Source organism: Vigna umbellata, chromosome 1 (assembly GCF_029865625.1).
Source record: "Vigna umbellata cultivar VRB3 chromosome 1, Vumbellata_1.0, whole genome shotgun sequence".
In the NCBI taxonomy this organism is placed as follows: domain Eukaryota; kingdom Viridiplantae; phylum Streptophyta; class Magnoliopsida; order Fabales; family Fabaceae; genus Vigna; species Vigna umbellata.
In genome coordinates, this window is record NC_142165.1 from 59,685,533 (window position 1) to 59,700,112 (window position 14,580).

Sequence of the window (14,580 nt, forward strand, 5' to 3'; positions counted from 1 at the left end):
AGGACATTCTTTTTGCTCTTCTTGAGAACAATCACCTTCTTAGACTTCTCAAACGTCAAAACATTCTAAGTTAAAATGTAAAATGTCATGACTTTACCAAGAAAATGGTTTTACCAGAGCTAATTTCATTTTAAAAGAGAAAAAGCCTTAATTACATGAAAAACAAAATTTATGTATGATATACTTAGTTCATACAACATTAATAATAAGATATAAATTTTTAATTTATCACACAACAAGTTATTTTTTCATAAAAAATTACAAAATCAAACTATTATTCTAAACATATTTTTGAAATTGCAAATATTTTTTTTATGTCCAAAGTAGTTGAAATCAATAAAATAAAATTTCAAAACATCTTCCCCGTATATAAGATTAAATAGTTGTTAATGACAAAAAGAAATATTAATATTGGTAATATTTTTTTAGTCAATTTTTTTTTTTCAAAATTCATTACAAGTATCATCAAAATATATATATATATATTTTAAAATAAATATTTGCGAAAATTGTTTCTAATAGATATTGAGTCAAATAATCTATGTTGACATTCATTAGAGTTATTTCTTTTTTTTATCATATTTGTTGCCGTTTTTTATGGATGTTAACTAAAATTTTTTACAGTATCCATTAACTAAAAAAATACTTATGTAAACCGCGATCATCAAGATTATTTTTACAAACTTTCTAGTGGAAGGTTTCATTGATTTTTTAATCGATGACAATTGAAAATTTTTGTTAGTTGATATAAGAAAAAAAAATAAAACAATCCTAATTAATATTTGTTGAAATATTTACATCATTTTAAAAAAAAATACAACCTCGATAATAAAAAATAATCATAACAAACATTAAAAAAATCACAAATAAAAAATATTTTACAATTAGAAAATTAATGATTAATCAACGATATAGTACATTAAATCAACGATTAACTAAAGATATATTTTTTCACTGATATATATAGTACAAGAAAAACACATGAATTTAAAAATATGAAAAATTTATAATTTTTATTTTATTTTATGTAAAATTTAAAAGTTTCTAAATTTAAATTAAATTAATTTAATAATTTTTTAAAATATTTTAATTCATATTACTCAAACAATATATTTTATTATAAACTATTTTAAATTTCATATCTATTAATAATTTTACCACAGCTTTATATAATTTAAACAAAATTACCTATCCATCTTTCTCCATCGCACCGTCTTCAAATTTGAGCTGGTTCCGAATTGAGAAGAAAGAATGTCAAGAAGTCGATTGTTATGCTTCGGCTTTGGATTCACAACGGCATACGCCTATATGTCCCTATCCGTTTTGCATGACGTGAAGGCTCAGCGTTTTGTGCTTAACCGTTGCTGGGAACGCGTTGACGCTCTTGAAAATAGAATGTCCCAGATGGAATCTTCTTCTCCAAAACCTTCTTCTACTCCCTCCTCCCCTTCAGTTTCTGATAAGGTAATTCATTCTCTTTCTCACTCATTTCTTTTTCTCTCCCTATCTCTTTTTAATTTTGCGCTCAAATCACCTTGTCCAGTTTTGTCATAATTTCTTTCAATGGAGAAATTTCTCACAGGTTAGGGTTTACAATTATTGATCCATAAATACTTGCTCTTACAATTTCTATATTAATAATGGTTTTATTATTTATGGTAAGATAATGGTTGTAACTTGTTTTATACAACAATTTAATTTAATAAAGTATGATATTATGATCTGGATAATGCCGCAATTCGAACGATCTTCCAGCGAGGCTGTGGATTAATTAAATTTAATTTGGTATTGGTTATTTTTGTGCATAGTGATGTTTGATTCGTAGAATGAATATACAACACGAGCTTTGTATAACACTGTTCTTGCTTGAGATCTCATTTTTATAGTCAAAATATTGGGGTAATCCTCATCTTCAGAGTTAATGTTTTGGTTCAAACCCAATTTTTCTGGTGAAGGAACATGTTTGATAAATTTGAATTTCATCGTTGCATTTGATAGAACACAACATAATGTTTTCTGTTGCATCTAATTTAAGTAGAGACCTTTTTCAATTACAGTTACTTTTAATTCTTTCATGATCACTCACATCTGAGTGTGCATTAAAAAACTTTTATTGTCTTTGACAGGGTGAAGGTCAGATAACTTTCGGGTGAAATGACATAATAAAATAGGTGCCGAGGACACTTTGAGTTTTTTTTTCAGGCTTTTTCCTGGGAAATTAATTAATAGTGTTGAAATTTTTTTTGAAGACTTCAGAATTTATAACTGTCTTGTTATTCTTGGTAAATTTTTGTGAAATTTGATACCTTCAAGAAAATTATGTAACCAATATCCTCAAGTTGGTGCTGTAAATAGCATGTGATGAATTTGTGACTTTCTTTTTTGCTACTGTTAAAACTTTTTTGCAGAATTTGCAGATTGGACAATAGTAACATGGCCAATATGCAGACTTTCCATTATATCATATTTTATTTTATAATTGTATTTAACTTATTGTGAGGTGCACAAATACAGCAGATATAAATTTGCACAACAAATTTTGTACCTTTAAGAATTTAACTCAGTTTTCACTTTTTCATGAAAAATCTGAAAATTATAAGGAAAAACATAATAAAGCCTAAAGAAATAAATCATAGTCTATGTGAATACCAAGATTGATTGAAGGGTATTTTTATATCACATGCAAATCTTACCATAAGAATCATTGTAAAGCATTTGTTTAAAAGAACACACTTTTTCATTTTTGGAAGAATCTTTAAGTCAAATAAAAAAACCCTAAACAATGGATTATCATTATCTTAAAACTAGCAATGGGAGAACGCTGGAGAAGCAATGGAGAATGTCGGAGAAGAAATGGAGAACAAAGAGACGAATTGCACAACATGAAACCTGAATGTACACAACTATAATTTTTAAAATAAAAATACATCCAACTAGAATTTTTTAAAATTTTAAAATAAAAATACATCATAAATAGCGTCTATTGTCCCTTGATATAAGGGTATCACAATATATAACCCTTTTAAAAAACACTATTGTTCGATATTTTTATAGATAGTACTTATTTAAATAACTGTATTCAGTGCTGTGTTTTTCTTATTTTGTAGTAGTGAATTATCCATGTGCATACATTTCAAATTTGTATTTCATTTAGCATTCTAACTTTATACTACTCGTTGTTAGGCTAGAGTAGACTTTCATACATGCATTGCATCATAGAATACATTGTTATGGACATTTAAGATTCTTTGTCTTTAATTTTTTATAACAAAATTGTGCAGAGAATTCAAAAATGGCATAACATTGAATTTTGTTTGGAGTGTGCCATTCTCTGAAAACAAACTTGATCGAGAGGCTACTTTCGGATGGTAAAGTACTTCTCTATATATCCTTATCCTCAAAACTGATATATACAATTAAAATGGTGTGCTATAAAGTTCTTACTTTTATTCTGTTGTGTGGGAACTAAGGTGCATGAAAAATCTATGTTAAAAAGAAACAAAAAAGGTAAAAGTCATTGTAAGCAGAAGTATAATGCATCCTGATACCTAGATGTCTACTGCACTAATGATAATGTTATATATAGTTAGTAATAAAGTATGAATATCAAATAATTTATTTGTTCCATTAAAGGTTTATGAATCCATTAACAAAAGGAGATTATCCAAAATTTACAAACAAGCATTCCATATTGCTTATTAATTCATTTGATTTTATTAGCATAAACTACTATACTGCTAGATAGGTATCTGATGCATCAAAATTAAGAAATTCTCCAATTTCAACCAAAAAAAAATCTGTATGCATTTCCGGCCGTTTTGAATAAAACCCCAGAAAATTTTCGAACCCAGCTACTTCTGGCGGTTCGTAGAATCCCGGTTAGTTCCGGTAGTTCTCCAGAAACCCCTGAAAAAGGGACAGTTTGCAGAACCCAGTGGGTGCCGGCGGTTTCCCAGAAACCCCTAGTAATAGGGGCGGTTTTAAGGAACCCCAGTTAGTTCTGACGGTTCCCAAAACCCCTGGAAATTGACAGAAAACCGCTGATAAGATTGTGACGGTGGTTTTTCCAATGGTTCCTGTAACCCCTGGAAACGTATTTTTCGGGGGTTAAAACCCCGATAATGTTAAAAATAACCCTTACTAAAATTGGAGACTTTTGTAGTGATTACAAAAAAAAACTAAAAAAAATAATAATCTGGGCACATTTCCAGTGGTTTTAGCAAAACCCTGTTAATTCCGACGGTTTCAGTAAAACCGCCGCTAAATCCGACTGTTTTAGCAAAACCCCCACTAATTTCAACGATTCTAGCAAAACCCCCGCTAATTTCAACGATTCTAGCGAAACCCCTGCTAATTTCAACGATTCTAGCTAAACCTCCGCTAATAATGATGCAGCTTTTTCCAGTGATTTTCCATAGTTTTTTAGAGGTTTTCCTAATATCGAGTAACATACTTTTCAGGGAATTAAAATCGCAGGAAACAAAAATATTTAGTCTCCGTATGACAAAAGAACATTTAGTCTGCGAGTAATGCTTATGAATACAAGTATGAGTTATGGAATACAATCAGACAATATTATGAATACAAGAACATTTATGCTGTGATGGAATAAATCAACAAATGCAATAAACAAACACACTAGCTGAGCTGATGTATTCTCCAATCCCTAAATAGAAGTACATTCTTCCTTCCACCTTCAATAAAACTTGTAATTCGCCATATATAAACCAATATGCAACATTGGTTTATATATAATAAAAGGGGTCTGAAATCAATTTGGTCGAGTGGTTGAAGATTTGGAGGTACTAATCTTAGGAGGTGGTCTTGTTGTATGGATAAGAACATTATGAATGGTTATGACTCCACTGCTTGAAGTTTCGGACTTGCTACTCTCAGAGGGTGGCCTTGTTGAGTGAGCAAGAACATCCTGAATTCGCTTTTGGGAACTCATTGTGCAATGGCTAAGTAATTCCAATCGGTGTGGGTTGTGTCTATCAATCCTGCAGACACTGCTGAATGCCGATAAAACATGGCAATGCGACTATATTTATAAGGAAGCACGCCTTCATATACAGCATTCATTTAATGTATGGAAATTACGTAAGAAATGGAAATGGTAATTTGCACAGAAATTTCTGCTATTTCTTTCGTTTCATATTTGCCGTTTCCTAGGGTTTGTTTGAGAGATGTATAGTTCAGAAGCTGAAATTTTCAAGAATTTTCACCAAGAACGGTTCCAACCTTGCAATTCTGATGTAGTAATTTTTGTTGTAAGTGCCTTCATGGCACCTTGCAGTTTCTAATGTGTAGAAATAAAGGCTGACGAAACTCTCATTGTCAACTATCCGAAGTTTGAAAACGCGCCAAGGACACGGCAAAATACCACTTTTGGTCATTGGAACCAGTGGTGGTGCCTAATATCCTTCTCTGTATTTGCATTTTCTTTTCTGATATTTTCACTATTTACATTTTTTTTTCATGTTGAGAAAAAAAAAATTGTTATAGGAAGAACCAACGTAAAATGAGATTTGAAAAGTTAAATTAAAAGCGAAAACATTTAAAATTATAGATAATAGAAAACTAAAAGTTAAGCGGTCACTCCTAAAAGAAGATTAAACACACTGGAATATCTTCCCGCTTTTCCCGTAAATTATATCGAAATTATTGTAAAAGTTACGCTCAATTTCTTTCTTGTGTTTTAAGTTGCCTTGTCTTTGACATTATTTCTTTAACATCTCACTAATGTTTTAGTCTGCGTATAAAATAGAATAGATAAGGCTTAAATATATTCTAAGAAAATAATAATTTTTTTAGTTTATGTCCTTTTCTGTTATTTTTACATTTCTAACCTATGACATTAGTTAAAATAGAACAAGCTATATACATTAGCGAGAATTTCAAAAATGTTACCGAGTCAGATTGTGCTTTGATTTTTTGTCAACCAAAACATAATAGGCATGTTAAAATCCTCTTGTTTTACTAATGTGTCTTTTACCGGTATCCCAAACAGTTTGAAGTGAAAACAACAAAGAATTTTAGGATTTTAATTAAAAATATTTAAAATTACCTAAGTCAGCTTAGAGTAAAGTGTGAAGATGTGCTTTGCAGAGATACTCGACCTTACACCCGAAACAATTAGATTTTCACTTTAATTGCATTATGGTTTCCAACTCAAAGTATTCTTAAAATAATTTCAAGAAAGGAAATTTAACAAAAAAACATTTTAAACCAATTCATTCTGTCTTGTTGATCAACAGAGTCATCCATTTTTTTCTAAAAGATATATCCAATAACAAAGAATAAAGAATGTATGCGCAATATAGTATTAGTCCGCAATGTGACCTTAAGCGTCCGCCTACACAAACGTGATAACTAACAACCAAATACGCTAATATGTGTGCCTTCAGGACGGTACCAAGAGGGCTAGGCTTCCAAGTTGGCACTCACAACAAAATCCATCCGAGAAAGGGAACATTATTAACCATTTGTTAATTAGAATTTATGAAACTCGTACCAATAATTAATAACAATAAACCATTATAATTCATCACTTTCCAATATTCTTAGAATAGTAAAGAGAAAGCGTAACACCATTTGCATCTATAAATATACCAGGCAATTTAATAAAAAAATCACTTTAAGTACTTATGACTCATCATCTGTGCACATCGTTAGCTAAAACGAAATATAGAATATTGGTATACTGATGTTATTAATGAAAATGTTTATACAATACAACAAACAAACATTGGACCTTCATAAAAGCTACTGATTCCATCTTGAACGTACAACAAAATTAATGGCATGAGATCATTTTGGCCTTCTAGCAAAAACCTGTTGGACAGTAGGCAACTTAGTCCCAGTGGTTGGAGGTTTGGAGTTAGGAGGTGGCCTTGTCGTAGGAGCAAGAACATTCTGAATGCTTGTCTTCTGGGAACTCATTCTGTCAAAATTGCTTTAATTTGGTGTCGGTTTTAATTTGTGTATGGAAAATGAAACATGGGCATGTGGGTGGTATGTATTTATAGCCATTCTAGGTGAACCTGCCTCCATTAATTTGTTCAATTAATGCATGGCAGTTACCAAATGATTTATGGTGTAATATACAAAGAAATTCCTGTTATTTTCATGTTTAATTTACAAACTTTGAAATATAAGGGTTTGCGTGATCATATGTATATGTATATGTAAGTAGCTTGCTGCACAAGGATAAATCCACGGTGAATGGGGCCCAATCATGTAATTAACAATAAGTATAAAAGTTTATGTAACTTCAGATAACAAGTTTGCCCTAAGCTGTAGAATTCGTGACGAAAATTCTCATTCTCAAATGTTCAAAGTGTTGAACTTTGAATACGCGCCATGCATGGACACACCAGCCACCTACAATTTCATGCCCTTTTCCTTTTGTGTGTGGCCCTCGTATATCTCTCTTCATTTACATCTTCATTTCCCATTATTTTCACTTTTCTATTTTACCTTTACATAATACGAACAATGTGAAATTTTTAGTTTTTTAGATAAAATTTGAAATTTTCTAATTTTAGACCGTTTAATTATTTTAATAAAAGAATTATTTTTAATTTCTTTTAAATTATATCACCTAAAAATCTAATATGCGATAAAATATTTTAAATTCTTGAATAGATGAATTATCTCATTAAAACATATATTGGTTTGTCCCCCATCAACATTCTCAATTCAATGCCCTTATACCCTATTAGAAAAATCCCCTTTCAAACTTTCTTTGTGTGCAAACCCAATAAATAGCATAAATGTTTTATACTTTGGGTCTTTAAATATGTTCTCCTTCTACAGTATACTATTGGAGAGTGAAAGCTTAAAGTTGTATAAGTACATTAGAAAGGGGTATTGCCGACAACAACAATAACGGGAGTTTTGTTTCCTATTTTTACTTTTCAAAAAGGTTTATACAAGAGAAATCAAAGAGACAATTTAACTACTATTTGTTTGTATGAATCAAAACTTGAATTGGAGTTCATTTGATTTGGTTCTAGGTTATAATTAGCTCATAAATAAATTAAGTTATAGAAGCTCATGTAAGTTCTCTAAATTTTCATATTTCAACTCGTATATAATTTAATGATGAGAATATTCATTATATTTTTATTTCTACTAGTGAGTAGGGAGAAGTAGGTCAAACATATACTTATAGTATAATTGGTTAATAATTAAAAAAATCAAACAATTTAACAATGGCAAAATAGAGGAATGATCCCATAGATATAGTAGGATTTTTATTAAAAGAATTCATTTGAATAAAAAAACACTATTGTAATGCTTATGAATACAATTATGAGTTGTGATGGAATACAATCAGACACTATTATGAATACAAGAACATTTATGCTGTGATGGATTATCCGATCACACTAGCTGAGTTGATGTATTCTCCGATCCCTAAATAGAAGGACATGCTTTCTTCCACCTTCAATAAAACTTGCACTTCGCCATATATAAATCAATCTGCAACATTGGTAGGGGTTTGAAATCAATTGGGTCGAGTGGTTGAAGGTTTGGAGGTACTAATCTTAGGAGGTGGTCTTGTTGTATGGATAAGAACATTGTGAATGGTTATGGCTTCACTGCTTGAAGTTTTGGACTTGCTTCTCTCATAGGGTGGCCTTGTTGTGGGAACAAGAACATCCTGAATTCGCTTTTGGGAACCCATTTGCAATGTCTATTAATTCTGCAAACACTGGTGAATGCCGATAAAACATGGCAATGCGACTATATATTTATAAGAAAGCATGCCTTCATATACAGCCTTCATTTAATGCATGGAAATTACGCAAGAAATGGAAATGGTAATTTGCACAGAAATTTCTGATATTTCTCTCCTTTCATATTTGCCTTCCTAGGTTAGTGGCAGAAGCTGAAACCTTCATGAATAGTTCCAACCTTGGCATGCTAGTCATTTCTCTTGTAAATGCCATGCTAGACAGAATTAAACATTACGCGGTCGCTCCCAAAACATTAAACACACAAGGAATTTCTTCTCGCTTTCGCGTAGATTATATCGAAATTATTTTAAAAATTACACGCTTTCTCGCTTTCTAATTTTTTAGTCCTTATTGTTAATTTACTACTAAAAATATAAAATATATATTAATATGCTTTAATTTTAATCAGATTAATCATGTATTTATTATTTAATAAAACACAAATTTTATTTCTTTATCACATTGATTTATATTTTTTTCCTTTATATTAATTTTTGGGTTAAATATGTTTTTAGTCTCTAAACTATTAAACGATTTTGTTTTTTGTCCCTATTTCAATCTAATGTACTTTTTGGTCCTTATCTGTTAGGAAACCATAATTTTTCGTCCTTAAAAACAAACGGCGTTAAAAAAAAACTGAGTTGATTAACGGTAGAGTGTCATGTCATTTTTTTTCTGACCGAGTCAATTTCCAAATCCTTGGTGGTTCAATTTGATAATCTCATTTCAAAGTGTTCTTGCTAGAGTGTTTCGAATGTAGAGTGTTTCGAATTTTGCATTTGAGTTTGTTTTTATTGAAGTGTCTCTAGTGTTTGTTGTTAGTTGTTGTTACAAGAGTTGATAAGACAAAAATCTTTTGTGATTAAAGAGTAGACAATGCTAAGATCATTTTGAAGTGGTTTAAGAATAAATAAAGTGTTTATTATCAAGTGGTGATGGGTTGTGATGAAAAAATACGAAAAGATCATTCTAATATTCAGTTTGAAAAAAAAATAGTGTCATATTCAAGAATGAGAAAGTGAATCATAAATTACGATATTAATAGCCTTAAGTTATTCTGATAAAATCAATTTAAACTCTTATAATTCAAAACTCTAAAAGTTTTCGTAAAGAAAAGATTCAAATTTCTATCAAAATCTATATTGAAACACTATCAGAGTTGACATAGTTGATTCTAACATTTTACAAAAAGATTAAATGTTTTTAAATAAACAAAATTAAAAAGTGTGAAATTATTTTCAACTTGTTTAACAAATAGCAACTTAGTCCTAGTGGTTGGAGGTCTGGAGTTAGAAGGTGGCCTTGTCGTAGGAGCAACAACATTCTGAATGCTTTTCTTCTGGGAACTCATTCTGTCAAATTTCCTTCAATATGGTGTTGGTTTTAATTTTTGTATGGACAATGAAACCTGGGAATGTGGGTGGTATGCATTTATAGCCATTAGGGGAATTATCCTCCATTAATTTGTTCAATTAATGCATGGAAGTTACCAATTAATTAATGGAAGAATTTCCTGTCATTTACCTGTTTAATTTACAAACTTTGAAATATATGGGTTTGTGTGAGCATTTGTATATGTAAGTAGCTTGCTGAACAAGGATAAATCCACGGTTAATGGGCCCTAAGCTGCAGAAACCGTGACGAAAATTCTCATTCTCAAATGTTCCACGTGCTGAATTTTGAATACGCGCCATGGATGATGGACACACAAGCGCCACCTACAATTTCGTTCCCTTTCCCTTGTGCCCTTCATATCTCTCTCTCCATTTACCTCTTCATTTTTCCATTTATTTTCACTTTCTCTTTTATCTTTACGTAATACGAACAATTTGAATTTTTACTCTTTTAGATAAAATTTGATTTTTTTTTCTTTTTACTTTTAAACGATTTAATTATTTTAATAAAAGTTTAGCTTTCCAATTTATTTTGAATTATATCACCTAACAAATCCAATTTGAGATAAAATATTTTAAATTCTTTAAAAAAATGAATTATCTCATTAAAACAATTATTGGTTATCCCTACATAAGATTATCCTCCATCACCCATTTGAAAAATCCCCTTTCAAACTTTCTTTGGTGCTATTTGCACTATCAAAAAATATTTTCCCTGCACTAGTCACTGTGATTTGCTCAATCCAAAACGAAATAAATATGATAACCCAGAATCACAGTAAAACTAGCATTATTTCAATCCACATCTATGTTATCTAATCTCTCTTTTACAAAACCAACCTTAAAAAGCGAATTATGATAATTTGGATAGAGTTGGGGATGTCTATGATAAACTTACATGATTGAAAACAACACCCAATGAGGGAAAGAAAGTAAACATTGTTGAGTATGAGTTACTTAAAATATAGCATCAACTGAGGCTTCTATGGCTTGTGTGTAAATTAGTGGTTTTTAAACACTCATGATTGTCACGTTCATATAGAGGTACATACACACCCTTAAAACAAAGTTTCAGCATTAGCAGCGTTAGACCATAGTATGTGATGCTGCTTTACCTGCACTTTGTAGTAAATCCATCACAATTATATAACAATCTAATACAATATTGCCAATGTAAATGATTATAGAAACATCGCATTCCCCATATTTTGTATCCTATAGCCACACTTATACCTATTCATGTTCATCTCTCAAGTACTCTCATCTAATAGATTTTAAGCACTATATTGGGTCAATACACCACCGGAAGGTTATAAATCGCATTCATAATGTGCACAACCTTAATTATTAGACCTATTTTGGTAACATACTAGATACCAAGGAGATAAAAAAAATTAAAGAAGATACCAAGGAGATAAAAGAATTAAAGAAAAATACCTTAATGATTTTAAGAAATTTTTCCCTCAAACATGAAAGCCTTACATGTGTATCCACACCGAAACTGATATTTGTTGTGTCAATTGACCCGTAAAACAAGAAGATGTAACCACGGGAAAACCAATAAAATAAAAAAATCATTGAAGAGAGAACTATCAATATAGCATGCGTCACCTAGCTTTTGATTATGTCTTAATCAATTTTATATATTATTACATTTTTATTAATTTTATTTTTGGTGTTAGCAAAAAATAAATTGATATTCCACTTAGAGAAAATATATTAATGAATTAAAATTAAACCCTTTAATTTAATCTATAATATATTTCCCGTCTAACAAAAACTAGAACATTCATTATATTATGTGACTCCTCACGTTCGTTACTAAACCAATAATAAATTAACTCATTAATTTATTAATCAAGGTTGGTGTCTACGAACACTCCTTAATGACTGAATAGTATGACATGTCTTTTATTTTAAAATCACTAGAAGATTAATATAATATTTCCTTCTATCTTTATAACTATGTTAACTCTATATATGATATAACTGTCAAATTGTAATAAGTTAACACGTGATGAATGAGTTAAGAAATTTCTTTCTTCTTTCATTCATAACACCCTTGCCAAGGTCTTTATTTTTATAAAGCTCAAGCACGTTACCAATGGTATGTATTTTTTCTTGATTAATAATTAATTTCACAAGAATTTAATAATACCTAATAATCATTCACCTAACTTCATGAAATGTTAGATGTCTTATATCAAAGTATAAAAAATAACTTGTTAATTTTTATGATAATCTCAAGTCTAAGAAAATAATATATTTTTTCAAAGGAATTTCCCATTCATTTATATGTGTAATTTAAAAAATGAGTTCTTTTAATCTTTATCCGATAAAGATCATTACACATAATTGAATTATCCGAAGCTAATGATGTTCTATCTTCAATGATCCTATGATCAAGAACAATTTAAATTAAAATTAGGTAAGACTTATTTTTCATTATTATAATTTATATTATAATAATAAGTCTTTAATTTTATTCAAGAACCTTATCATATGACAATGAAATAAATAATAATAAACAAAATTTTATTATTATTAACATGACATATTTGATTTAGGACATACATCAAATCTAACACAAATGTGGTATGGATACCTTTCTTTGGACTATTTTCCTATTATCTAGGCCTATGCTTTTAGTTGTTCTCTACACTAGTGCAAATATCACATTTAACAACGACATATAGGCTATGATTTTAAGAAAAACATAGTCTACAAAGACGTCGTGAGATTTTTACAACTTCTAGCAAGGTTTAGACTGCGATTATGAAACAACCGTAGCTTACACTCTGACTACTATTGTGGCTACCAGAGTATAAGTTATAGTTGTACAAAGCATCGTAACCTACACCAACCTTAAATAGAGTTAATTTCACCAACCGTTTGTCTTTGTTCTCTCTTGTTCATCATGCGGGCTCTTTTGCCTCCTGTTTGTTGTGTTACACTACCAAGTTTGCATTCCTCTCTTCATAATGCATTTAAAAATTATATGTTGATATATTTGATTTACTTTTTTTTTTGTATGTATCATGATAATTATAAAGATGATAAACCCTAAACTCTAAATGTTACGAAGATGAACGTATAACAAACGTAAAATCTAAAACCATAAAAAATCTATATTTAATGTTAGAAAACACCAACAAAAATTTAGAATTTTCAAAATATAAATGAAATAAATCTTTGAAATGTAGAAAAATGGGAGAAAGTTAATTAAAATATACAAAAAAGAGTAGCTAATAGTGGAATTTTGAAAATTTTAGAATTTTGGGACACAGTTTAAAACAACTTTGCAGTTCATCATATCTTCATATTCTTGGGATAAAATAGGAATTATAAATAATTTTGTGTTTAGGGTTTTATTAATAATTTTGTTTAAATTTTATTTTATTAGTTTTGGGGTCTAGTGATATTTATTTTGATTTGATAGAGATAAAACAGGGATACATAGTTATGATTTTCGGTTTATGTAGGTACAATGTCATTTTATGATAGATTAGACATATTTTATTTTTAAGATAGTTGATATTTTATTTTCATATTTTATTTTTATTCTCATAATATTGTAAGTGTCACGGCTATTTAAAGTCCTTCAATTATAAATGAATACAAGACTCAATTTCAGGAAAATATTTGATTGTGTGTATCGTGAGATTTTCTTAATAGTGGTATCAGAGCTTTATGCTCTAAGTATCGAGAGAAAAGAAAAAGGAGAGAGAAGAGAGAGTTAAAAACCGTGAGAGAAAAAGTAGTGCTTGTTTTTTTTGTGAGAGAGATGACAAAGGTAGTCAATGGGATGAGTAGTAGCCAAATGATTAGTCAAATCTCAAGTAATATAATAACAATATACGTTGGACCAATTGGAAGTACATGAGCAGAACATGCATGGGTGAGTAGTAGGCTCATCCACTAGTGCAAAAAAGGGATTTGGTGTCAGTGTTTTTCGGCCTTTAACGTCAAAAAAATACCAACGTCATATCGAGAGACGTTAATTAACGTCGAAAAAAAGATCATGTTGATTGACATAAAAAATTGCATTTCTCAACGTTAATTGACGTCAGAAATTGCTAATTTTCGACATCAATTAACGTCGTTTTTTGTCATTTTCTAATGTCAATCAACTCCTTTGTTTTTTTAATAAATAGTAATCATTTTTACAACTTTACAAGACTTAAAAAGTAGAAAACTAGCAAATGTAGTCGAGTTTTGACATTTTATATATCCAGAACCAAACTATGAAGTATGAACTATAAACAAAAGCTATTACAAGTGAATGATGTTATAGTAAACAATAGTGTATATTGACTATTAATTTGTGATTTTTGGTTTTGATAGCTATGGGAATTTTTTTTTTGGTCAATTTTTTTTACCACTTCTTAGAATTCCTATTTCAGGGGAAAAACTCCAGGAGCCCTTACTTTAGGTCTTTGTGA

At 29.9% G+C, this 14,580-nt stretch overlaps 2 protein-coding genes across 2 annotated transcripts; one reads left to right on the forward strand and one right to left on the reverse strand.

Annotated features, from left to right (window-relative positions):
- Positions 1 to 1,251: 1,251 nt before the first annotated feature.
- Positions 1,252 to 2,153, forward strand: LOC148205925 (uncharacterized). The gene is made up of 2 exons (XM_088103474.1): positions 1,252 to 1,464; positions 2,127 to 2,153. The coding sequence occupies exons 1-2, from the start codon at positions 1,252 to 1,254 to the stop codon at positions 2,151 to 2,153; spliced, it is 240 nt and encodes a 79-aa protein (XP_087959600.1).
- A 2,348-nt stretch (positions 2,154 to 4,501) lies between these two features.
- LOC124846383 (uncharacterized) lies at positions 4,502 to 7,109 on the reverse strand. Its single transcript, XM_047323626.2, has 2 exons — positions 6,814 to 7,109; positions 4,502 to 5,041 (listed from the first exon to the last, which is right to left on the reverse strand). The coding sequence occupies exons 1-2, from the start codon at positions 6,940 to 6,942 to the stop codon at positions 4,772 to 4,774; spliced, it is 399 nt and encodes a 132-aa protein (XP_047179582.1). The 5' UTR covers positions 6,943 to 7,109; the 3' UTR covers positions 4,502 to 4,771.
- Between the last annotated feature and the right edge of the window lie 7,471 nt (positions 7,110 to 14,580).